The sequence below is a fragment of the Actinia tenebrosa genome, unplaced genomic scaffold (assembly GCF_029948245.1).
Source record: "Actinia tenebrosa isolate PJP-AT-01 unplaced genomic scaffold, QUT_ActTen_1.0 PGA_scaffold12__29_contigs__length_12842862, whole genome shotgun sequence".
Lineage (NCBI taxonomy): Eukaryota > Metazoa > Cnidaria > Anthozoa > Actiniaria > Actiniidae > Actinia > Actinia tenebrosa.
Genome location: NW_028292572.1, coordinates 12,084,261 through 12,110,476, shown reverse-complemented (window position 1 = coordinate 12,110,476; position 26,216 = coordinate 12,084,261). Strand labels below are relative to the sequence as shown.

General features: G+C 37.0%; 5 protein-coding genes and 1 pseudogene across 5 annotated transcripts in view; 4 read left to right on the top strand and 2 right to left on the bottom strand.

Annotated features, from left to right (window-relative positions):
• LOC116295745 (tetratricopeptide repeat protein 1) overlaps window positions 1–1,335 on the top strand; it is a 10,539-nt gene extending 9,204 nt beyond the window's left edge. Inside the window, exons 7-8 of the mRNA XM_031703655.2 lie at window positions 198–252; window positions 1,112–1,335. Of these exons, the coding sequence (XP_031559515.2) occupies window positions 198–252; window positions 1,112–1,227 (171 nt within the window). The 3' untranslated portion in view covers window positions 1,228–1,335. The remainder of the gene's footprint in view (window positions 1–197; window positions 253–1,111) is intronic.
• An 861-nt stretch (window positions 1,336–2,196) lies between these two features.
• On the bottom strand, window positions 2,197–5,226 carry LOC116295744 (uncharacterized). Its single transcript, XM_089027910.1, has 2 exons — window positions 4,997–5,226; window positions 2,197–4,837 (listed from the first exon to the last, which is right to left on the bottom strand). The coding sequence occupies exons 1-2, from the start codon at window positions 5,134–5,136 to the stop codon at window positions 3,205–3,207; spliced, it is 1,773 nt and encodes a 590-aa protein (XP_088884036.1). The 5' UTR covers window positions 5,137–5,226; the 3' UTR covers window positions 2,197–3,204.
• Window positions 5,227–5,614: 388 nt separating this feature from the next.
• LOC116295732 (O-phosphoseryl-tRNA(Sec) selenium transferase) lies at window positions 5,615–12,570 on the top strand. The gene is made up of 12 exons (XM_031703640.2): window positions 5,615–5,769; window positions 6,182–6,269; window positions 6,353–6,419; window positions 6,731–6,849; window positions 7,397–7,555; window positions 8,753–8,906; window positions 9,588–9,690; window positions 10,388–10,517; window positions 10,903–10,994; window positions 11,148–11,241; window positions 11,710–11,815; window positions 11,915–12,570. Exons 1-12 carry the CDS (start codon window positions 5,650–5,652, stop codon window positions 12,183–12,185), a joined length of 1,503 nt encoding a protein of 500 aa, XP_031559500.1. The 5' UTR covers window positions 5,615–5,649; the 3' UTR covers window positions 12,186–12,570.
• A 2,347-nt stretch (window positions 12,571–14,917) lies between these two features.
• On the top strand, window positions 14,918–16,878 carry LOC116295731 (myrosinase 1 pseudogene; annotated as a pseudogene).
• A 2,696-nt stretch (window positions 16,879–19,574) lies between these two features.
• LOC116295755 (uncharacterized) lies at window positions 19,575–22,198 on the bottom strand. The gene is made up of 2 exons (XM_031703669.2): window positions 21,894–22,198; window positions 19,575–21,269 (listed from the first exon to the last, which is right to left on the bottom strand). Exon 2 carries the CDS (start codon window positions 21,249–21,251, stop codon window positions 20,343–20,345), a length of 909 nt encoding a protein of 302 aa, XP_031559529.1. The 5' UTR covers window positions 21,252–21,269; window positions 21,894–22,198; the 3' UTR covers window positions 19,575–20,342.
• Window positions 22,199–23,461: 1,263 nt separating this feature from the next.
• On the top strand, window positions 23,462–25,476 carry LOC116292762 (interferon-induced protein 44-like). Its single transcript, XM_031700113.1, has 5 exons — window positions 23,462–23,478; window positions 23,769–24,024; window positions 24,250–24,396; window positions 24,560–24,731; window positions 24,980–25,476. Exons 1-5 carry the CDS (start codon window positions 23,462–23,464, stop codon window positions 25,429–25,431), a joined length of 1,044 nt encoding a protein of 347 aa, XP_031555973.1. The 3' UTR covers window positions 25,432–25,476.
• The last annotated feature ends 740 nt before the right edge of the window (window positions 25,477–26,216 follow it).

The window sequence follows — 26,216 nt, the reverse complement described above, 5'->3', positions numbered from 1 at the left end:
TATGCTGGTTTTATGTGTTGTTCTCTCCTGTGCTATGAGGGTAACTGTTTTCGACCCTCTATAAAAAATTAGCTTTTGAGTTGAATATGTAACGTAGAGATGAGTGTGGAGCAAACCTCAAAGAAGTGCTCCTTACACAGACAAGTAGTTTTGAAATTGGGATATAAATATGTACCTTGTTTTTATTGTCTCTATAGCGACTTCCTGACCAAATCAAAATAAAACATGAAAAACTAAAAGAAGAAATGTTGGGTAAGTTAAGGATTTTGAGAATTTAATTGTTATAATTAGTGAATGGCATTGAGTCCAAGGCCATGCGAAACTGTACTGAATTATAAACAGCTGATATTCTGGCTGATGTTGGCAGTTCGATCCTCTTGTGCCTGGAGAACCAACCAATAATTTATGACCAGTTTCTTCCTATCATGACATTTTCTTTTTTCAGTTCATTAATTTGATCAGCTATGAAAACAACAGCTTTGACTGAAAAATATAGAAATAACAACTCACCAAAGAAAAAAGAATGTTTTGCCAAATATTATAATAAAATTGTTATTATAAAAGGGAAAAAAAAAAGATTTAGAATCATTCTGGTTTTGGTGTATTATTATTTTAGACTTGAGTTTGTAGTTTAACCGTAATTGTGCTCAGATAACACATAGATTTTTGCCTTCTTTTTCTGATTTTCTGATTTCTGATTTTCTGACCTTTAGTTTTAAATGCATTGACCTTAAAAGGCTACATGTACATTAATAAGTACATAGAGGATATTACATGGGCGCGCGGAGATACTAATTCTGTCTTCAAGTGTTCAATTGATGTCTCACGAGTGAGCGCAGCGAACGAGTGAGATATCTAAATTGAACACGAGAATGTTCTGTTTATTATATAGATATAGATGAAATTTAAATAAAACAAAAGCTCAAAAATTCTTTATTAAAATAGCAAGCCGATTCAACAGCGATATCTTCACGTGTGAAAGATATGGTATCTTCCACTCGTGAAAGATATCAAGTTTTCGACACTAGAGAAAACCTGGTATTTCATCAATATCTATATAATAAACAAAAATAAAATTTTCTTACTTCCTTTCTTACTGTTTATTCTTTAGGCAAACTGAAAGACCTTGGAAACGTATTCCTCAAACCCTTTGGACTATCAACAGAAAACTTCCAAATGCAGCAGGATCCCAACACTGGTGGCTATTCCGTAAATTTCCAAAGATGACAACATTCAACACCTTTAATTAAAGTTTGCTTGAAGAAACACAATGGTTGTATCAATAGTAGAAATAATAAAATATTGCTTGGCTTGCTAATTAAAAGTCAAAAATTATCATTGATTCATCATCTGTAAATTTTCGATGGTTTATGATGAATGTAGGGAAGCTTTGTTAATTTGACCAAAAGCCATTCAAAGACAGGATCTTTTGTATTATTTAAAACCCCACAATTCTTGTAGCTCATGATTAAGTAATATTCAGTAATGTTGAGTTGACTATGATTTCCCAGTGCAAGAAACAGATTACATCAAAAGAAGCTCAAATGACGGAATATTAACTATACCTAAAATTCTCCATTAATTTTGTACTGCTGTCATAGGGTTCTTGTTTGTCTTTTAGAGACAGACTTATTACTTAGTTTTGATCGGTGAAAAATTAAACACAGACTATAATGTTTACATTTATTTTGGTTCTAGTTTCTGTTTACTAGGTTCTTGGTACTTATAAGGTTCTAAGTACTGACTCTTTTAAATCCAAAACCTAGAAAAAAGGTATTAAAAGGAAAAAAACATATTTCCAGTACCGTGCAGTAAATGATATATATCCCTTTCAAATGTTTTAGTTCCAATTTTATTCATTCAAAATACAATCAGGGTGAAGCCATTAAAGCGAAGAATTTACAATTTGTTCTGTTTCTTGCTTATTTTTCTGCAAAAAAACCATTCAAAGGTTTAGTGTAGTACTTACTAGTAAAGACCATATCATCAAGTTACTCCAAAATACATAAAAATTTAGAGCAAAAAAAATCATAATTTGGGTGTGCAGCTGTATACTTAAATATACCTTTTCTTTGTCATCACCGAGTCAAATTTCTGCTTTTAAATTTCTTTTCTTTTATCCACATTATGAGATAAAATTCTTTAGTTCTAAACAAGATTCAACTTTATTTCTTAATAATAAATAATAATACAACATTGATTTCAGTTTCTTTTTATCTATAATTCATAACATAGTTGATGATTTCAAGGCTTCATTTTCAATTCTAGAAGAGAATTGCATGATTCATCAACAAATCTCTATATTTTACATCAAGAGGCAATCTTTTACTAGTATTTTTGGGGTATCTTCATGACATTATTCTATAATGTAGATATCTTACTGGTCAGATGGATTCTCTGAGTTTATAAATCCTGTAAAATGTAAACATTTTGTTTTTGTATTTTCAAACATTGATTTAAAAAATTCACAAGTACTACCTACGTGTAATACCTCGATATCAATTCCATGCTGTAGGAGATTGATTTGATTTTCATCCGTTGTAAAACAATTCAACCTAGTTTACAAATTTCCTGAAAAACTGTTGAATTTACATGGGCAAGCTAGTTTGGTCAATTTACATATTTTAACACTTGGAACATGAGGTTTGTAGGTTGTTTTACATGGTCTGTTGACCATCAATTCTGTACTGTTTTAAGTCACCTTGGTTGAAATAAAACAGCCAACAAAGACCAAATTATTCTTGCGATATTATACCATGAAGTTAAAAGTTTAAATCAGATTGATAACATATGAAACAACAACTATATACGACAAACAGCACAAAAAACCTGTAATACTTAGTTAAAGACAGAGGTATTGCCAAAATAATGTTAACACATCAGAAACTCAATATTCTCTCTTTTAGAAGTTAGAATGTTTCACACCTAAAAGGTCAAGCACTTAACATTTCTCTGTATGTAAGAAAACACTTCTTTGGAAATATAACTATAGGATGAATAATATTTTCATTATTTACACTGCTATTTATATGACAAAAAACATGAAAGATAAACAAGGTTTATTCCTTGTCTTATTATTCATGGATTGATTGTTTGAGGTTTGAATGGAAATCATCGTTGAGTCTCATTTAAGAGTCTGTATAATTTTAATTCCAAGATGTTTTTAATCTCAATTATAGCTGGGGAATCAATTTGGCATAATGCTTAGAATTCCTCTCCCATGATTTGAAGCATATCTTGTGCTTGTCTAACCGCCTTGCGATAACAACCTTTCTTAGTTTTCTTATGTCGTCTTTTAAAGTTAGCAACAAAGTGCTGTAGTTCATTAACAGGCATGATAGAGCTTGTATTTGACCCAAACCATGTCACATGAGCATGCTTTGTGGTTTCACTTCCTTCTCCAAAGTTTCCACTGACAGCTAATACCCGCCCAGGCCACCAAGGGTGCCCATGGACCTTCCCCCATACAATGCTCCCTACAGACACTTGTTTCTCTGGGACGCACACATTATTGGACACCTTTGCTCGAACAGGAGTTTGCTTCATTCTTGGTCCCTTGGTTTTCCCTGTTGAACACAAGGGTATATTGTTGGCTGGTGAGCCATTTTCACTGACATCTACATGTACAATTTCTGGCAGGCTTTCTGGGGAATCAACGGGTACCTCGGTTTCCAATGAATGTTGCTGATCTTTCTCTTTCTGTGATGGTGCACCTCCCCAGATACTCCAAATAGTATTGTCATCATTATAATTTGACAAATTTTGCTCCAGTATTGCTCTCTTCGCACTGATTCTAGCTGATTTCTTTGTGGGAGTTAGAGATTGTTGCTTGTCATAAGCTCCTTCAGTTTTAGCCTCATAATAAGTTTCATCCTCATGGGGACCAATTTCTTCGCTTTCATTCTTTAAGCTATCTTTCTCTTCTTCCTCAAGATCAGGCCTTTCACCAAGTTGTTCATTAGAAGAACAGCTAGCATTACTATCTACATACTCATTACCATCATCTCTGTCATGGCAAGCGCTACCAAGTCCAAGACTACCAAAGAAATCTACAGCACCGTCACTTCCACTGTCCATAACACATTCTTTCATTCCCTGTATTTCTGTCTGGTCGTTAATGAAAACATTATTAGTCTTCAATTCATATTCTGGTGGGAAAAGATTTTGCCTTACAGAAGATAAAGTACTTGTGGTATTTATGTCATTTGCATTAATACCAGTTGTCTCTGACTGTTCTTCACAAGGAAATAGTGTTTGTTCATTTTCTGTGCTATCTGACTTATTACTTGACTCTGAACCAACTACTATAATCTTTCTCCTGGTTGAATTGTTTGGGGAAGGTTTTTGTTGAGTGTGAGAAACATGTTTAGAGCTATTCCAGTTGACAGTTGATGTGGTCTCTTTAACATTTGATCTTGACTTTGTAGGCTTGGATCCTTCCAATTCATATTCTGCTTTTCTTTTCAAGCCATTTCCTTCACTGGTAGCATTCTTGCATCGCTGTCTAAATGAACGTGAGCTGTGTCTTGTATCTAGCTTATTCAGCCCATCTTGCCCTGGTTTTCTGTGAGTCTGTGCAGAGCTTTCTCTACAATTTACAGTGTCCTTCCCAGATGACCCTGAATAAGTCTGAGAATGTCCTTTATTTTCTGAGTTTTTAGATCCATTACTTTTTGAATTCGACCCACTAAATCGTTTTGAAGTTGTGTTATAGTAAATTCGATTCCTCAAGCTTGAATATGGCTGTTTAGATGGAGAAACTATAGCCATTCCAAGAGGAAGGGAGCTTTTGTTGGACATCAACTTGTGATCATCACTCTGCTTGGTAATGGTTGCTCTAAACGACATTAAAAATCACAGACATAAGAAACGGAAAATCTAAACCCCTCTACAAGTTTATGAAGCCAAAAGTTACTGGTTAAAAGTATTGATAAGAAAGTAGAAACAAAATAACAGAATTAGAATAGTGTCTTCTGACTTTAACTAGAATTTTTACCTTTGAACAACAGAGTTTTTTTCATCAAATAAAATCCCGCGAAACGTTCTCGACCTGTGCTTGAAGTGTACCAGAAGACAATTACCTAAAGACTGCTCCACTGTGGCCGTGATAACACTTCCTTGCCTTAAAACAGCCATTTTAAAGGTTTTAGTTCGACATTTGGCCAAAAATTAACTACAACCTTCTCAGTCCTGAGTTGCCTTCCAGCTCATTTCCATACTGACCCGCTCAACAAGAGGAGAAGTGAACTCTTGATCAGAAAATATTTCGTCATTTCTAACAAAAATATAAAAAATTCTACCCTCAAAATGACCAAAAATGCCTTTGAAATTACCAAAACTTATAACAGTCTCCAGTTCAATTTATATTAATTTTTATTTCAGAATTTCTTAAAGATTTAATAAAAATAAAAAAATTATGGACCTGCTCCACTAGGAAAATAAATCCAAGCAAAATGATCAGGAATTTGAATAAAAAGAGGATAAAAGCTAGATTATTAATGAGAAATCTGGCTAATCGGCTTTAAAAGTTTCAAAATAAGCATCTTTAGGGCGAGAAAAGGTAGTATTTTTGTTTTGGACATGTTTAGAGTGCAAATTCTCCCAACGTACGAGCCTTCAAACTATAAAAACACCAGAAGGCCCTGCTATATGACCATGAATTCGACCAACTTTGGCCTGTGTGCTCGGTTGATCCCTCAAAACTACGTTAATCAGGGTCAAAATGCAAGAAAAACCATTGAGAATGAAATTAGAGTCTTCCTTGAGCACGTAAGTATCGAATAGTTGATTTTTGAGAGTGTTTAAGTTCAGCATTGAATGAGATAATCTTTGATGAATTTGAAGTGAAATGGACTGCAGGGATCATTTGAGTTTTAATCACATGACTAACATATGGATTGTAATTCATTAAAAATCATGATAGAATTTTTTGATGCTATGAGTAAGGACAGTTTGTTACCTTACAGTGACATCAAAGGGCTATAAGATTTAATTTCTACTTGAGATTATGGGAATTTTAGACTAGTAACTTGAACAGTCACATCAATGCAGCTAGCTAGTGCGAGAGATCATGTCATGAAGACACATGCATATTATCACGTAAAATGCATGTATCTCTATGGCATCGAGCCGGTCATGATTATGTGTACAATGTAACCTCATTTTGTATGATTTTGTTCAGAGAAAATTACCATCCAATGGCTGGGACGATTCGAAAATTGAATTTCTGCTGCAGGAGTTGTCAATCATGGACAGTAACAACTTTCCAGGTTAGAACTCAGGAACTTGATTGTCTATTTATTTACAAAACAAGTTTGGTCTATATTTCATGTATTGCTTCAATTATTTTCAGGTAATGTTGGAGCTGGCGAGAGAGAGGGAAGAGTAGCTTCTGCATTAGTAGCCAAGAGGCATTTCAGGTTAGTCATTATAATATTTTGTCTATTAAATGAATCATGACTCAAACAAAACCTAGGTCTTTTCTGAGTTTAATTAACAGGATGCATTGGGGTCTAGATTGGGTACAAACCACACCATATGATGCAAAGCTTACAAAAGATGTTGTACCCAAACTAGACCATGATGCAATATGTTCAGTATCTTAGGAATCTCAAACAACGCCATATCAGGCAAAACTTACAAACGATGGTGTAACCAAGCTAGACCATGATGCACTATGTTCACTATCTCAGGAAAGGTTTTTGTTGATGATGAACACTGTGGATTGCAGGTTAAGCCATGGTATTGGACGGTCAGGTGATATCACAGCTATTCAACCCAAGGCAGCTGGGTCATCGCTACTTATGACTCTAACTAACTCTATGGTTCTTGATCTTATAAAGATGACAGGTGTGTAGCTAGTACAACTATAAATATGTATATAAATATAACACCAGTCAAAAAAATATCCATATGCCATATACCATCCCAGGGGGCGGGTACTCCCCTATATTGGCTATACGGGTACATGTCGCCAAACAGGGTATGGTTTTCAACGATTCTACTCTGGAACAGGGTATATAAAATCGTGCTCGCTCTGGGACAGGGTATATAAATCATGCTCTCTCCTCTCTGGAACAGGGTATCCATTATTGCAATACCGGAACAGGGTAGGATTTTCAGCGATCTTGCTCTGGAACAGGGTATGAATTTCAGGGATTTTACTCTGGAACAGGGTCAGGTTCAGTGGGCTCAGCGGCACATTCCTACCCTAAACGGGCAAGAGTACCCCCCTGGGTATACCATCACTTCCAAAGGGTGGGGAGTGGCTCAGGAGAGTATAGTGTGTATTTACAGAAAATACCCATACCTTTCCGATGGATCAGTCGAATTGGCGTTCCAAACTTTCCATAGGTTTTATATCATTTTCATGCCAAACGTATATTTGCCTTCAAAGGAGTAAAATCAGCAACATCTTGTGCAGTGTTACCCTTAGCAACAGGCATGGGTCTAGTGATGGTTTTACTTACACTTCGGCAACAAAGACCAGAGGCCAAGTATGTGATATGGCCGAGGATTGACCAGAAGTCTTGCTTTAAGAGTATGATAACAGCAGGTATATTATCATAGAACATGTGGGGTTAAATTACCGGCAGTAGATATATAGTTGATTGATCTGGCTAATTTAAGTTAACTTGAGCCAGGGATATCTTAAATTTGGTGCCATGTCCCATGGACTTGGGTCAGCATGACACTAAAATATTTCACCATGGATGTATTTTCCTCCGACCCCCATTATTTTAAACCTTTTCCCTGGCAGATTTAAGTTAATGTGAATCCACTGTATTTAATTCCCCGAAAAAAAAAAATTTTATTGATGGGTTCCAGGACAAAAATTGAAATATCCTAGCGCTAACCCTGGGTGGGTTTCTACGACCTCCCCGTCATGATACAAACATACATGAAATATTGAAATATCCTAGCACAATACCTGGATGGGTTCATACTACCTCTCCCTCATGATACAAACATACATGAAATATTGAAATATCCTAGCACAATACCTGGATGGGTTCATACTACCTCTCCCTCATGATACAAACATACATGAAATATTGAAATATCCTAGCACAATACCTGGATGGGTTCTTACTAACCTCTCCCTCATGATCCAAACATACATGAAATATTGAAATTTCCTAGCACAATACCTGGATGGGTTCTTACTAACCTCTCCCTCATGATACAAACATACATGAAATATTGAAATATCCTAGCACAATACCTGGATGGGTTCTTACTACCTCTCCCTCATGATACAAACATACATGAAATATTGAAATATCCTAGCACAATACCTGGATGGGTTCTTACTACCTCTCCCTCATGATACAAACATACATGAAATATTGAAATATCCTAGCACAATACCTGGATGGGTTCTTACTAACCTCTCCCTCATGATACAAACATACATGAAATATTGAAATATCCTAGCACAATACCTGGATGGGTTCTTACTACCTCTCCCTCATGATACAAACATACATGAAATATTGAAATATCCTAGCACAATACCTGGATGGGTTCTTACTAACCTCTCCCTCATGATACAAACATACATGAAATATTGAAATATCCTAGCACAATACCTGGATGGGTTCTTACTATCTCTCCCTCATGATACAAACATACATGAAATATTGAAATATCCTAGCACAATACCTGGATGGGTTCTTACTAACCTCTCCCTCATATACAAACATACATGCTGCTAACTACATTTCCTACTTCTATTTTCCTCTGTGGTCAGGTTTCATTCCGGTCATTATTGAAAATGTTTTGAATGAAGATGAATTGACAACAGACTTGGCTGCACTGGAAAGAAAAATAAAGGAGTTAGGATGTGAGGCCATAGCTTGTGTCATGACGACAACCAGCTGCTTTGCACCTAGAGTACCAGACAGGTAATGAATTATATATTTTTATTTTTAAAATGACTTACCATAACAGTACTGCATTTATTAACCAGAGATGGTGCATTAATTCTTCAATTCTGGACCCATATTGTACCAAAGAAGACTGTGTATTCCAAAGATTGTCAAATAAACACCTAAAGGATAATATTTTTCCATTTCAGAGCATGTGTTATTCTATTGAGAATAATGAAGAAATAGAAAACGTGCGCGCATACTGTGTGCAGTAATAAAGCACGCGGGGTTGGCAGATCAACACAAGAGAAGTGTTAGAAGAAGCACGATGAGTAGCGGAGTGCTTCTCGACACTTCTCGAGTGTTCTGACAATCCCCAAGTGCTTTATAATTACACACAGCACAGCAAGCAAGTTTTTTATTTCTTTTATAAAATACAAATTAGTGCACAGGCATGCTGTGTGCCCTCATAAAGCATGCAATTCCAACCAATCAGAACGCGAGATTCATAACCATTATTTTATAATAACTTTATAATCTTTATTTGAGCTACATATCCATATTTATTACCAATAATGACAGTGGTCAGAAATGGGGAAAAAGTAAATTGGGATCCAAAACATTGTTTTGGACACAAAATTTTTGAAGCCTTTTTTTAAGCAAGAGTGATTCTTGGCTATGAATTATCATTATATCATGAAAATTGATATTTTAAAGGCTAGAAGAGGTAGCCAAGCTGTGCAAAGAGCAAGATATTCCACATGTCGTCAACAATGCTTATGGTATACAATCCTCAAAATGTATGCATCTTATCCAACAGGTATGATTATGATAGTCAGTTGAGCCTATTGTTCTCTGTACCTGTGGATATATCATCATAATGCATATTATGGATAGCATGGGTGGTTTATGCTGTTAAGCTTTGGTATGCGAGTGGTTTGTTTGATGTGTTTGATGTGTTTTCAGTTCTTTCCTATGCAACAAGGGTTTTTGGCTGGGTCCGTCAAGGTTTCCTCCCTCCGTAAAAATCAACAATTCCAAATTCTAATTCAATCTCAGAATCAATTGAGGGCCATATGTTAGATAACCTTGTGGTTAACATATCTTATTATTATAATGCGCTTGGCATAAATATTTAATAAATATTTTTTGGCAATTTTTTTTATCTTGGTACTACTGGTAATGATGTTGGGACCTGGGAATGCTAATGGGAAGCACAGGTGGCGTAGTGGTGTGAGCGCTCGCCTCTCACCAATGCAACCCGGGTTCGAGTCCCGCTGAGCTCGGTGTCATATGTGAGTAGAGTTGTTTGCTGGTTCTCTCCTGTGCTTCAAGGGTTTTCTGGGTTCCCCGGCTTTCCTCCCTCTGCAAAAATCAACTCCTAAATTCCAATTGGAATGACAGTGGATGAATAGGTACTCTGTAGAAATGCCACTGCTAGATCCCATTTATTTATTTTATTTATTTTTATTATTTATTAATGACTCATTGATCTGTTTTCCTTATTTCATTTCCAGGCATCACGTATTGGTCGTGTAGATGCATTTGTGCAAAGTACAGATAAAAACTTCATGGTTCCTGTAGGAGGAGCTGTCATTGCTGGTTTTGATAAAAGTTTCATCGACAAAGTTTGTGAGAATTATCCAGGTGAGAGATGAGTTGTTGGGCTAGTGATGTGAAGCAATTAATATCCACATATATGCAGTACTTAAGTCACCAGTTATCATCAGCCAAATTAGTTTAAGCCTGGCCATACCTCATTTTTGGCTCAACATTGCTTGTCAAAATGCAAGTTCCAATTCATTCTGTCCAAACGTGGCCCGATACTGAGTGTTATTTTAAGTTTGTATAAAGTTCTATTTGCTAAGTGGCAAAGTGCATGGGAAAGAAAAGATAGAGGAAAGTTTAAAAACATGAAAACTACAAGAATTATTCTTGACATTGTGCTTTTATTTGTCATACTTGACTATAGTCAAAATAAACAAGCGTGTTGTGTCAGTTAATCTTGCTTTTAATCTGTTGCCCCCTCTAGGTCGTGCATCAGCCACACCCTCTATCGACATGTTCATAACACTATTATCTCTTGGAGCAGATGGATATGAAAAGTTATTAAAGGAAAGAAAGGTACTTACTAATCATTCCTAAAATAAAGATTTTTCTGTCCTAAAATCATATTCTCCTAATCTTAAAGATTTTTGGGGGGTTTCAGGCGAGGGATTAGTTATGAGAAGTAAAACTGTGATTCGTTTGTTCATTTGTTTATTTCCTTTTTTCCAGGAAGTATTTTCCTACCTATCTGAAGGATTATCAAAAGTGGCTGGTCAACATAGTGAAAGATTATTGAAAACTAAACATAATCCAATCTCGTTAGGTATGTCCACATTATTATCATCTTCATCAATGATCATCATTACCATCATCTTCATCATCATTACCATTATCCTCACACCACTGCCACCATTGTCATATCACCACTATCATCATCATCATCAGCATCTCTCTTATCCATCATTATCATCATCATCATCAGTATCATCATCAGCATCATCATCAGTATCTCTCTCATCCATCATTATCATCATCATCGTCAGTATCATCATCAGTATCATCATCAGCATCTCTCTCATCCATCATTATCATCATCATCAATGTCAGCATCAGCATCTCTCTCATTATCATCAGTCATCATTATCATAATTATCACCATCATCAATATCATCATGATCATCATAATTACCATCAGTTATCATCTTCACTTCAATCACCATACTAATCTTTATCACTTCATGCTATTACTTACAATTAATAGCCTATTAATAGTTATCCATGATATTTATAGCAATATCCCTGAGTCATACTAGTACATACAGCAGTATAGTTGAAGATTCACGTGGCACTACACAACTTGGTTCCATGCTATTCACAAGATGTGTTTCAGGAGCAAGGTACATATTGTGATATTTCATATATATTATTATTATTACATTCTTATTGACGTAGCAAAGCCTGGTGGACTTACTCATGAAATTGGGTGTTGTCCACAGGGTCGTTGCTCCTGGAACAACCAAAGTTATCAATGGTTATGAGTTTCCTAACTGGGGTTCACATTCCAATGAGTACCCCTGTGCTTACATGACGGCTGCTGGTGCTATTGGGATGACCAAGGATGATGTGGACACATTCCTTAAACGACTTGATAAGTGTTTGCAGAAATGCAATGCTAGGACTGGGAACCCTGTGGTAGATCCTGAGTTGCAGGAGAAAGAGGATCCTAACAAAACCAAACCTGTGCAAGAAACTGTTGTTAACAGATGATATTATATATCGACTTAGAATAATCCATAACAACTCAACTTAAATCGACAATTGTTTAAATAAAGAACTAGGATGATTAAAAAAACTCTGAGTGCAATCGCACCTTTGCTTTTGCAGCTCCTAAACTATGGAAGGTATTACCATCAGCACTTTGTAAAGTGTACAGTCTCAGATGAATAAACTGTTAAACCTAATAATTTAAAAGTAGTAATATGTGTAGACGTATACAAAAAAAAAAGATCTTAAATATTGAACTATTAAGTGTGTATAGTATAATGTAAAGACATGACCCTACCTAGGTAACAGAAGTGTGCACAGCTGGCTTCGTGTATCATGAGTCTTGATTTGTCTGTGAGCCCATGTGATTAAAATGTCATCATGAGTAGCTTTGCCTGTTGTTTGAGGCTTTCTTCACCACAATGGTATGTTCATTTGCTTCGCAAAAAACAACACCCATGTTTCAAAAATTGTCATAAAAACATCTGCTTAAACTTAAATAACTCGGGATATGCAATCTACGAGTTAAAATAGTTTAATTAAATTTATCAGAGACCTGTTATAACATGTTATATCGGGCGGGTTTTAATTAGAGACGATTGGAAAGTGTGAACAAATGTTTACTTTCTGAAACTGACTTGTCGTCATGCAACCGATGTATCAACTTTAAACATTTCTACATAATAATAAATTTAAAAAAGATAAGAAATAAGATAAAAATGAAAAGTGGCACCAAGTGATAACATTCTACAATCATGGATTTTTTCGAAGTTTTCACTGGTTCCTAGTGTTATGAGAGAGAAAATGATTATTTTTACAGACTTATTAAGCTAGACATCAGTTTTCTAATTACCATTGCAGTATCGTATGAAAATAAGATAACCATCGATTTATAGCTATATAAAAATATCGATATAAGTATAGTTAATGGAGTGGAATGGTTAGGAAACCTATTCTATGTTTTCGTTCGTCTTTATCCATTGTTATATGACGAACAGTGAAGGAAAAGTTTCTCCATTTGTCCACAGTATTAGGGAATAGAAAAGTTTTTTAAATAAATAAAATGAAAATAAGTTTTCTAATTACCATTGCAGTATCGTATGAAAATAAGATAACCATCAATTTATAGCTATATAAAAATATCGATATAAGTATAGTTAATGGAGCGGAATGGTTAGGAAACCTATTCTATGTTTTTGTTCGTCTTTATCCATTGTCATATGACGAACAGTGAAGGAAAAGTTTCTCCATTTGTCCACAGTATTAGGGAATAGAAAAGTTTTTTACCCTTAAAAGTCGTTCTAAAATATGTATTATTTGTTAATTAATCCTATATGATTAATATTATTATTTATTGAAAATGAAATTGCCCTTTTTAATGCTTTCTAAGGCCCCGTCCACACCATGCCGGATAAATTTGAATCCGAATTGTTATTTACTCGGTTAGGCCTACCGTCCACACTAGTCCGGGCGAATCCGGAACAATTCTTCACCGAAAACTATTTTTTTCGAATACGGTCTCCAGAGTGGAACAATTTGAAGTCGCCGGCTATTAGTGTGGACGAAGAACATTTCGTATCCGAAATTTTTCGACTACGATGACGTCATGATTGTCATGGGAACATGGCGGGAAGGCTAAGAATTCACCGCAGGCTCGATTCCAGGTTCGATGCACATGCTCAGATGTGCAATGAAGCGTTTTTGCCGCCTCTGATCGTCGGACTAGTGTGGACGCGAAACATTTTATCCGTTTTCATGTGTGGACGGAAAAATTTTTTTTAGTTTCGGTGTGAAAGTTGCGGATCCAAATTCATCCGGCATAGTGTGGACGGGGCCTTATTTATCATCTAGTAAGTTAACTGTATCTGCGCGGAAACATTTATTCGCATGGTTTTTGTATATGGAATAAAAGTTTTTACTTTCAAAGTATTCATACATGAAAATAATAAGGAAATGAGCATTTTCAGCCATACTTGCTTTGGTTCATTGTGCACTGTCAGTAACACGTGATGGTACGATTCAACATCAAAGGCAAAACAATAGCTTTGTTCTATGGAGTTTCCAAACCATTCCACTCCATTAACTATGATATTAGATTTCAGTAAGGCTACCATCACGCACAAGTTTAGATAATGGTATGCATTGAATTCACAAGTAAACACCTTAGCTCCTCCCATTACCTCTGGTTACGCCCTACACACTTTTTACCCCTTTGCTCAGTTATTTTAGCACTATTCTTTTAAATCTTATGATAGGAATATTCGTCATAGCCTTTTCTATACATTTACAATATATTCATATATTAACTTTAGTTTAAACTATGTTTAATTCCAAGATTTTCACTCGTATTACTCCGGTTATTAAGATATCACGCTCAAGAATTTACTTATTCCTCTAGCCAATCATGATTCAACGATATTATTATTTTGATTAGAGACTGACACATGTCATAAAACTATCATAAATAATGCTCATGTAATTAGTTCGACACACAGAGAAAATAGAGTAGAATAAAGATCCCGGAGCTCGTACCGAGAGCCCTCGTCCCATAACACTAGTTCTTTTCCTTGCATTGTTTGCGGGAAAACACGGTTTGTTTACTCGCAGGCCTTTCATTTGTCAGTTGTGTCACGCTTGTGTTCGTTCATGCTGGCGTCAGACCCCTCAAATAAAACTAACCAATCAGATTATCACGCTCCTACTGAATCGGTGCTCTAATACATGATGGGCTGGCTTAAAATATTGAACAAATATTATAAACTAGACAGCGAAGATTGAAGCCATGATTCTTTTCTTTCTTGTCTGTCTTTTCGTGCTTGCTTCAGGCGAACCAGAAAGAGATGCCTTTCTCTATGGAAAGTTCCCCAAAGATTTTTTATTTGGAGCTTCGACAGCTGCTTTCCAGATCGAAGGAGGATGGAACGCTGATGGGAAAGGACTGAGTATTTACGATGTGTTGACTCATCAAAGGCCTTTCCTCTTTAAAAACCAGAATGCTGATGTTGCTGCTGATAGCTACCACAAGTACAAGGAAGACGTGAAAATCCTCAAGGACTATGGAGCTAAAGCATACCGTTTTTCTATCTCGTGGAGCCGAGTGCTTCCTAATGGAACTGCTGACAAGATAAACCAACCAGGAATTGACTACTACAACAAGCTTCTCGATGAGCTAAAAGCGAACAACATCGAGCCTCTCGTTACTCTCTACCACTGGGATCTTCCTTTCGAGTTTTATGACATCGGTGGCTGGCTGAACGAGTCCATGGTGGGATATTTCAACGACTATGCCAAAGTGTGTTTCAAGTACTTTGGTTCAAAGGTAAAAAAGTGGATAACCATTAATGAGCCATTGGTGATAATGGAACGACATCCATTCTACATGAAAGGCGTTATAAACAATAAAACTGAGCAGTCCATCCTGCAGTACCGAACCATGCATAACCTGATCCTCGCGCACGCCACGGCATACAGGACGTATGCTAAAGAGTTCAAGCCGAGTCAAGATGGAGAGATTTCACTTGCACTAAGCAGTGCCTGGGGAGAGCCTAAAACAAGCAGTAAACCAGATACTGATGCAGCAGAAAGATACATGCAGTTTAACCTTGGTATATTTGCTCACCCGATTTATGTAGACGGCGATTATCCTACAGTTGTGAAGGAATATGTAGCCAAGAAAAGCGCCGCTGGTGGAATACCAAATCGCTTCCCAAGCTTCACTGCCGAGCAGAAAGAAATGGTTAAAGGAAGTGCAGATTTCTTTGGTGTAAATCACTACGACTCATTGCTAATCGAATACCTTGATTTCAATGCTAGAAATGCGACACCCCAAGAGTTCCGCAAGGATGGGAACTTCAACACCAGCACCAATAGCTCATGGGAAGTCACGGGGGTGTACGATTTCAAGGTAGTCCCCTGGGGAATGCGCCGGCTTCTTGCTTTTATCAAGAGGAACTACAAGAACCCAGCGGTCTATGTCACCGAAAATGGCTGCATGGTTCCTGGAGAGTACACCATGACACTAGAAGAACGCCTTAACGATGATTTCAGGATAAGCTTCTATCGACGGTACATCAACGAAGCTCTGAAGGCTCATCTCAAGGATGGGGTCAATTTGAAAGGATACATGGCTTGGACGCTGATGGATAACTTCGAGTGGGCGGAAGGTTACCATGCAACGTTTGGACTTCACTCTATTAATTACTCAGAACCGGAACGCACTCGTGTGCCCAAGAAGTCGGTGTCGTTCTTCAAGACTCTGATTGAGGATAATGGTTTTGTATCTGCGTCAGGTGGCATGGCAGTCAGGTCTACTGGGCTCGGCTTTGCTGCTGGATGTTTGCTCACAGTTCTCACATTGAAATATGTAGCTTAGAAGGGACACTTTCACATCAAACTTAGCCATGAACATTGAAAAGCTGAATAAGATTCTAGTAGAATTTTTATAGTGTTTGTTAAGTTTTATAATTTATAGTTTTTTTAAGTACATGAAATCTAGGCACTAGACAGCCTATAAAAGATGCAATTTTGGTCAAGATCCTAGTAGAGTTTTTGTAGTGTGTGTTCAGTTACATAATTTATAATTTTGTTTAAGTACATGCAATCTAGGCACTATGTCATAAAAATAAAGGTTTCAGAAACCAAATGATTGATTAGATGAATAAAGAAATCAATGTGAATAAATGTCTGTGCTCTTGAACATCCAGTTTTTTGTGTCGTGGAAAAATGAGAAATACTATCCTTTCTATACTATGGAACTTTGTTCTGAAGGTAACAATTAATAGCCTGCAATAGATAGTGTGTTCCTCGTTCGATGATCGAATTGGAATTTAGAAGAGTTGACTGGTATTTGCAGAGGGAGGAATACAGAAGACGTGACAAGGGTCTGTCATGCAACTTTTTCCTCCCAACGTTCGTGGGGAGGTAAACGTTGCGTGACAGATCCTAAGAAACTATCCGTGATTGTAGGCAATTTCCATTGCGTTTGAGATGTCTTTAGCAAACACTGCCATATGATTTATCATAAATCAAACGTTAAAATACAAATGAGCCCTTCCACAATACTTTCAGTACTGATTCTACATGAAGTAAATAGTTGAATGGTAAAATATTTATTGATTTGAGTGATGCGTTTCTAAGTTGTGAAGGTTTATACTTCCAATATGCTAATAAGTGTGACGTCTATTAAGGCTTAATTAAATATACAAAATCGAACTGGTTCATAGCAGTATCTAAAAAGCATCATTATTTTACTCATGGTTTACATGAAAGCTATTTTAGATTTGTATTTTCAAAATGGCCAGCATTTAGTATTACTAGTTACAACAAAAACACTCAAATACCTTATACCTGACGTCACACTTATTAGCATATTGGAAGTATAAACCTTCATAACTTAGAGACGCATCACTCAAATCAAGAAATATTTTACACCAATCAACTATTTACTTTATGCAAAACCAGTACTGAAAGTATTGTCGAAGGGTTCATTTGCACTTTAATAAATAAATAGTTATTATAAATGAACTGAAATTGCAAGCTCCGACTAAGATGTTGCTGACTTGATTACCACTACTTAAATAAGGCTTAAACCAGAAACACTAGTATTTGATCTTGTTTGTTTTATACTAATAAATCAATACAAGCCTGTCACGGCTTGTTCACAGTCTAAAAGCAAGTGGTACCCATTTAGGAACCAGTTTCTTCCCCCCGCCCTTTTCATGCGAGACGCCACCAAATCGTGGGTTGGCAGATAAGGAGGTTCGCCTCCTGTTCCACCTTGATGACAAAGATGAAAATCTTCCCGACATCACTTGTTGATGTATAGGAGCAATAGATCCTTTCTGGTAAACATATCCAGACTTGGTTCTTCTTTGTCCTGATTGGTTGGGCAAAAGCAACTTTAAAGGATTTAGACTGACGTCAGCTGCTTTGGGACGCGAGCGCGCTTTTTCTGTGCCTAGTGGATGTTTTGGCGGGAAAACATCCGGTAGTTGCTTTGTTTGTCCGTGGTAATGCAGTCCATGCAAAGGAGCATTCATTGGATTATCTTGTTTTGCTGCTTCAAGGCTGATATGTCGGGATATCATTTTATGCGCGGAACGACCTACCTCTTTAGTAGGACATTCTTCATCGATGAATCTCATGGATTTTTCGAAAGACTGTTTTTTCAATGCCTCTAGTTCTAGCACTCTCTTTGCAAGCTTCTGTTGATCTCTTTCTTTAAAGTGTAACCAGGTTTTGAGCTGCCTGTCAATATCTTGGACGTACTTCACATGTATGTGTCCCAGGTACAGATTAGATGCGTATAGATTACCAACCGTCCATCGTGATCGAAGAATATACGCCTCGTAGTGAGCATCAGCACATGGTGAACGTAGTTTACGTTTGTGTAGAGTAGCGTCGGCAAGTTCTCTTTCCTTGTTGGATTCCTCTCTTGGTTCTTTCGACATTTTGATTCAGTAAAATGATCAGTTTTATCATCTATATATTTTCAGTTTTTGGTTCGTGTTTCAGCTAGAAGTTGTCCTAACGATGGTCGCAACTCTTATTTCTCTTTGTCTTCAATACTAGATCTCACAGCTTTTTGGCTTTTTTGCGTGCCTTCCAACAAAGCATCAGCTCCAACTATTTTTGGCTCTCGTCTGATCTTGAAAGCAGGCTGAGATAAATACTAAAATTAATTCTTTACACTTCCCGAAGGCTTTGACAGCGAGAGAACAAAAGAAGCAACTGTAACTGATTCCTTCCTTCCTTCCTGCTCTTGATACTTTGCGACAGTGTTTTCTGCAGTAAAGTGAGACGGAAGTTCTTGGCTTTCACTCGGTGTGCAAGCAATATTGACTCAAGGGATTAATTTTAAATAGCAAAAATCCTCGTACAATTCACTATCTACTAGTAAGCTAATACTCCGTGAAAGTAGACCATATGGGCGAACTGCTATTGGCTTCTTACCCGCGTTCATTTGCTTGCTAAGCGATCGTAGTAAGGACGATTTGTCAAAAGTTCAATGTCATTTTAATCCGGCTCACGGCATCATGCTATTAACCTTAAAGTAAGCTTACAAGAGCTTTGTAACTGAATTCCAGCTATTTGGAGACAGAGAAAATATTGTATCTTATTGTTCCAACACAGTCATTATCTCCAGGAAGCCTTAATAATGTATTGATATAGTTTTAAAATCTACAGCCTAAGATAAGAAAGGTTTTGGTAATTACGAAAAGAGTTTTTTCCACCTGATAGTGTTCAGTTTTTTTGGCTGAAAGTTTATTCAAGTTGTTTATCTCGCACTCCTAAAAAGCGTGTTATTGGCATACCTAAAATTCATGGATTACTTAAGATTCTGGTTGCATCTTAAGTCCTTATTAGGGCGATACTTTATGTTAAACCCGTAGGTAAACAGAAAATCTGTTTTATTGAATAGCAAAGTTTGTTTTTCGGAACTTGGCATACAACAAAAGAGGCACTTAGCAGTCGATTCACTTTGGTTTCCTAGAAAAATACATGAACTCAAGGAGGTGGTTAACTCAGGGACGCGACTTACTGGAGAAAAACACTGTTCTATAAAAATAAGTTTATGAGGTAATATCCACCATAAACGAATTTTCTTTTTGCTTGGATAGTCTTTACAACATTTTTGTTCCATATTGATGATATTGAACCTGATAATAACAATACTTTTCACAAGTTAGACATTAAAAAAATATTTTAACCAATACTTATATATTTTTCAACGAAAAGCACCAAAAAAGAACTTTCTTCTCGCTGTACTGAGTTGGCCATTTGGGGAATCTTTTTGATTGGTTTAGAAGGACCAATAACATCGCAGTCGGCGTTCAATTTACGCTTCTGATTGGACCCGACTATGTTGAAAATTTTACATCAACTAATCCGATTGGTTTAGACGGACCAATGACATCACACTGTTGTTAACCCTTCTGATTAGTTTCGACTATGTGGAACATTTTACATCAACTAATCTGATTGGTTTAGACGAACCAATGACATCACAGTCGTTAACCCTTCTGATTAGTTTCGACTATGTGGAACATTTTACATCAACTAATCTGAATGGTTTATACCAATGACATCACAGTCGTTAAATTAACCCTTCTGATTAGTTTCGACTATGTGGAACACTTTACATCAATGAATCTGATTGGTTCAAATCGGCGGTAATGCTCTTCCTTGTGGCATGAAGGTCTTTGGAACCCATTTTGTTTGTGTTGGAGAACGTGGTTCGTTTTCACTTGTATCTCTTCTCCGCTCAAGATCTATCTGCCTGTCGAGTTCTTCAGCGCTCGGTAATGAGCCCCTCCGTCGTTCAGGGTTAAACCCAACGGGAGCTGACAGCAGATTCTGTTTTACCTTTTGTTCTCCTGGCATTTTTGTAATGAATGCTGAATCATCATCGTCGTCTGATAAGTTCTCATTCGAGCTCGAGTTAGACTTGGGTTTGATGGCTGGGAGGATAACTTTGTTCTTCTTGCCACATGTAGAATCTAACCTCGAGAGATCTTCACATGATTTGGATAACGATATTGAATCATTCTGATTCACACTTAAACGTGACAAGTCACTAAGGTTTTGTGATGATTTCGATAATTGAGAAGATCGACTCAAAGACTGATCGAGAGGATTGAGAAAGGCCGACTTCGGTCGTTGTGGAGTCGGCCGATTTCGCATTTGGTTCGGCATTGCCGACGTAGAGTGCGGTCGGATCCGACCACCACGCTTGACCTTGGCATCCATATACTGTTTCATTTTTTCGTCCAAAATCTGGTCCTGTTTTTCCTGTAGTTTTTGCATTCTTTTAGCCATTTCTTTTTGTTCTTTTGTCATTGAAGTCAAGGCAACCATCTTCTGTCTATTCAGGTCTTTCACTTCTTTGGCGTGTTTCTGACTCCAGTAGATGTTGGATGCGTAAAGATTCTCTATCGCTGATCGTGACTGGAGTAAAAAAGACTCGTAGAATGCGTGTTCAATGGGAGATCTCTCGCGCTCTGTGACGTCTTCTTTGGAGAGTTTTTCCCGAGGGATGTGGAGGCCAGAATCGTGTTCATTTTGAGACATCTTGTACTCAGTGCGGCGCTGAAAGAATAAATAGGACATGAGACAAAACAAACGTGTCGCCAAGGTGTCATGGATAGACAAAAGGACTAACGTGAACGCATTCCATTGTAACTAAACAGGGCACATCTCTTGGAACTCTCTATTAATTAGTTTTAAAAACTACCATAAATATCATAAAGTACAAATTTCTTTCCTTTAAATGAATGGATAAATGGTTAAAAGAAATTGAAAAGAGCTTATGTAAGAGTATGAGAATTAAAGGCTAGGATTGCTATAAACTTAAGTCTATGGATTCGAGCGGCGTGTTTAACTTGACTCACATTTGCCTACTGCCAGCAATTTAAAGATTACAGCTTAATGAGCTGTGATAACTTGTATACAAGCCGATCAGAGGGACTGTAATCTGCACTGTTAACAAGAGATCCCATTGTCGCCCCGATATGCCCGACACTAAGCGAACCTCGTGCGACTTGCCATCCATACAGAGTTAGTTTTCTACTACGTATACAAATCCATGGGCTTTCCGTACTCAGCTTTCTATCTACTTGATATTGCACAGTTTGCCTTCTTTAATCATTCCTTTTCGTTTTTACCAACATAAGAGACTTCAGTCAAAAATATGCTAAAAGTGACAGGACTTACCAGTTGCAGCACGATTCTGTTTTACAATATGATTTCTTCTTGAAAAAAAAAACTTGCTTTTTTGACTAGAGCAATCACTGACGGCTTTTCTTGGTCTACCAGTTTCCTATAGCCGCGTGGAGTTTGGGACATTCGTAAACGTGATGCAACAGGAGAATAAAGTATGATAAACTACTCCCCGAGCAGGTATTATATCTGTGCACTCACTTTGAACAGTGGACTTGACAGCACAAGAGATGTTTACTTTTGTCTTTTGTTTTTATAATTTGTTGTAAATTAACACTCAAAGTCTTGCTGTCGGTGGAAGTCACACATACCAGACAAGCCAATAAGAACAGTAGGTACGTAGGTAAATCGAGTAGACTGTGAGTGTCACGGAAATACGGGAAAGTAATATCAAACAGTGCAGTGCCTGTACGTACTAAAGTGTTTAAGAGCTGATTTTTGTTCAACTGTAACGACACACGGCACGGTTACGGTTCCCTAGATGACGGCATACAACCGTTGAACCAATCAAAGCACACAATGAATATAATTATTTTTAAAAATGAGTAACAGAGTTGCATTTGTTAATTGATGTGAACGACACACACACTAGGGACCACGGCCGCGGGCAACCGAGCGCAATCACAGCGCTCAATCAGAACACAACTCTACTGGAACTCTATACCGTCATGGTATCATCAGTCCATACCTCAGCATACTGTAGCTGATACATGGATTATGGAAAGATACGTATCATTTGTTTTCCAACCAGAATTTCGATCCGGTTTTACCGTCGCGTAAATGGTAAGATCCCTATGTGTCTTATGCATTTTTTTTTTTTTTTTTTTTTTCATAAAAACGCTTGTCCGACTACCAAAAGAAGACTGATATCATCCTCGCGATTGGACCTCATTCAGCTCCATAATCCTATGCAGCATCATGTCGGTATTACTCTTCTTTGAACGAACCAATCGCTATAAACGACGGTCAAAATTCTCGTCAAATCAATTCCTAATTTTAAAGCTTTCAAGTTATTTTCTTTTTCATTCGAATGGATTGAATCTATCAGTTTTTCTCTGTAATCACAGAGTGGTACAATCACGAACGGAACCCACAGTAGGTAGGTGAAAGCCCAAGATCGAATTGGAATTTAGAAGTTGGTTTTTGCGGAGGGAGGAAAACCGGAGAACCCGGAAAACCCTCGAAGCACAGGAGAGAACCAACAAACAAACTCAACTCACATACAACACCGAGCTCGTAGGGACTCGAACCCGGGTCGCATTGGTGAGAGGCGAGCACTCTCACCGCTACGCCACCCATGTTTAAATTTTGCCATGAAAAACGCGCCACATGTACCAAATTAATTTTCAATTTCATTCGTACCCATGTCACTGGCTGCGCGCGCTTAGTTCTAATTAGAAATCAATGACATCATAGTACAGCCTACTCCTTGGCCATATAAAATTCGATTCTAATTGGTCTGATTGGAACGAGCATTTCTCGCATATTATTTCACATCTGTCAGCTGGAAAACAGTTATTCCATTCTTCTCTCTGATTCACATTTATCCACAACGAACGAAAATGGATGAAAACTTAAGGTATGGTTAGTTTGCTTCGTAGATGGATTGACCTTAGTTCCCTGTGTTTGGACATCACAACAAATGAAGAAAAAAGAAACCAAAGCAGATCAATTCCTTTAACCTGATTTACTTCAAAAACCGATAAAATCCTACATTGGTTTCGTCCGATTTTTTTTTGTACTTTTTTGCGCCACACCCAACACTGTTGCATTCGCGTGGACATTTCCGATATCGTCCATTCTTGACCTGAAAAACGACTGCCCTTGAGTTAAAAAACTATCGCTTTTTTATTGATGGAAAACCGTTAGACAATCCTTAGTTGGACATGACTTGAAGTTACTTCATTGTCGTTTCAGGTTTCCAAGTAAACTGCTCCAAGAAGTGTGTAACATCAAGCCATTAACCTCAAACACACTTAGTATCTCAGACTTTCGACTGCTTCTGATCGGTGAGGTTGGATCAGGCAAATCAAGCTTTTTCAACACCATCAACTCGATCTTCCGTGGTTATGTTACTAGTCAGGCTGTGACTGGTCATAATGCTGATCATAGTGTTACTACCATGGTAAGTGTTACCCTTTTTTGTTGCTACGACGAACGACTAAAGTCCGAAACGTTTACTTGTGATATTAGACACATTCACCCACGCAGTACTAACTAGTTCAGTACCGTTACTCATTGTCAGTTCCTAAAACGTAGTATATGATACATTTGAGAGAGAAAACTAAGACCAGTGAGTTTCATATAACAAGTTCCTAAAAAAAATTATTTATTTCAATCCTATTTGTAGTTTCGCACGTATGACGTTATGTCGTCACCGCTTGGTAAACCATTCAAATGGAAGATCTGCGACACTGCTGGACTCCTGCCCAAGGATGGATTGACTGTAGCAGAGCTGCTCTATTTGGTGGACGGCAACATTCCTAACAGATTTAGGGTAAGTTAGCATTTAGCTCCTAAAAGACGGGCTCCTTGGGAGGTTCGAATTTAGCGGGCAAAATTGCGCAAACTGGCAATGGCAGTTCATCAGTTCACATTAGTCGATAGAGAGAACAACCTCATACAAGCTAATGATTTCAATGTTCGATTTCTGTCTCCAGTTTAATCCTTACGAGCGCATCACTCCTGATAGTCCAGGATTTATCGAGTCACCCAGTCATTCCCAGAGGGCTCACTGCGTTACTTTAGTCATCGATTCATCAACTGTGGATAAAATGCCAGAATCGATGTGGCAGAAATACCAGCTACTGCAAGACGCACTCAACGCTAGACGTAAGTATCACAAAAAGGTTGAAATCCCCCTATCAGCGACATATATAACACACAGAAGTTTTTGAGATAAGAATATTTTGAGAACTGGTGAGTTTACTTCGGTAGAAATTATATCACCTCAAATCCATGAATTGATTTTTGGTCAAATGTTCTGAGACTCCGATCATGAACAACGAAGAACTCTAAACTGAAATACACTATGAATGCTCTTTAATGTTCTTTTGAATAATCTTTTTGTTGTGTTTTAGGAATCCCGTTAGTCGTACTGTTGACCAAAATAGACCTGGCCTGCACTCAGACTCGTGAAAACTTACTCCATGTCTTCCACAGCCAGCGAATACAAAACACAGTGCGCATGATCAGCAAGAAGTTCCAGGGCTTGCCAACCAATAAGATCTTTCCAATCAAGAATTACGAATGGGAGACCGATCTTAATACGCATGTCAACAGTTTATCACTGCTGGCCTTGAGACAGATGCTTCGTTTTGCGCAGGACCACATTGAAGAGAAGGCCGATCAATTTGACCCTGGTGTTATAAGAAAATATCTGAACTTCCGTCAGCCCTTCTTTATTATATTTGTTGTTGTTTTGTTTGTTCTTATCCTGGTCTTATTCTTTTTCTCTGATAAAGTCATGGAAATGTTGGCTTTCTCAGGATCTGGTTCCCATGAAGGCGAGGAGAACGATGATTACGAATAAGATTATATCGACAGTTTAATTTTCCGTTAAAAAACCTCGAGTGAAAAATACCTTGAAAAAATATGAATCAGTTTGCAATTACAGTTTTAAAAAAAATGTGAAACTCATTACGAAACCTTCTAGAGAACTTTCCTTATTTTTAACGATATTAAATCAGTTTAAATCTTTTTTCAATACGAAACTGGAACGTATAGTAATGACAATAAAGATAGAATACTGAAGTCTTGGAATGAAAATACATTGGTTTGAAAATGACTAATTTTTTTTTTGTTTTTTTTTTTGTTTTTTTTGTTTGTTTCTTTGTTTGTTTTTGTTTTGTTTTGTTTTGATTTTTGATTTTTTTTTTTTTTGATTTTTTTTCCTCTTTTGTTTTGTTTTGTTTTGTTTTTTGTTTGTTTGTTTGTTTGTTTGTTTTTTGTTTGTTTTGTTTTTTGTTTTTTTGTTTTTTTGTTTTTTTGTTTTTTTGTTTTTTTTGTTAATGAGATATATATATCTCAATGCATGCTTTTCTATTGCCGGAGCAATAATAGAAAAGAAGTTGGTTATGCCATGCGCATCAAATAATATAATAAATACAATGATGATAAATTATTTTTCAAACGTTGCATATTTTATCTCAATATTCTATCATCAAATATATGAACAAGAAGCTTGTTATTCGATGATGAAAATGATAAGTAAAAGAAGTGACGCTTTTTAATGGGTTAATCAGTCAAGAACAGTCTTCTAGAGGAATGTAAATAATAATAAGGCACACGCACATGACATGCAGTCGCAGAAGATGG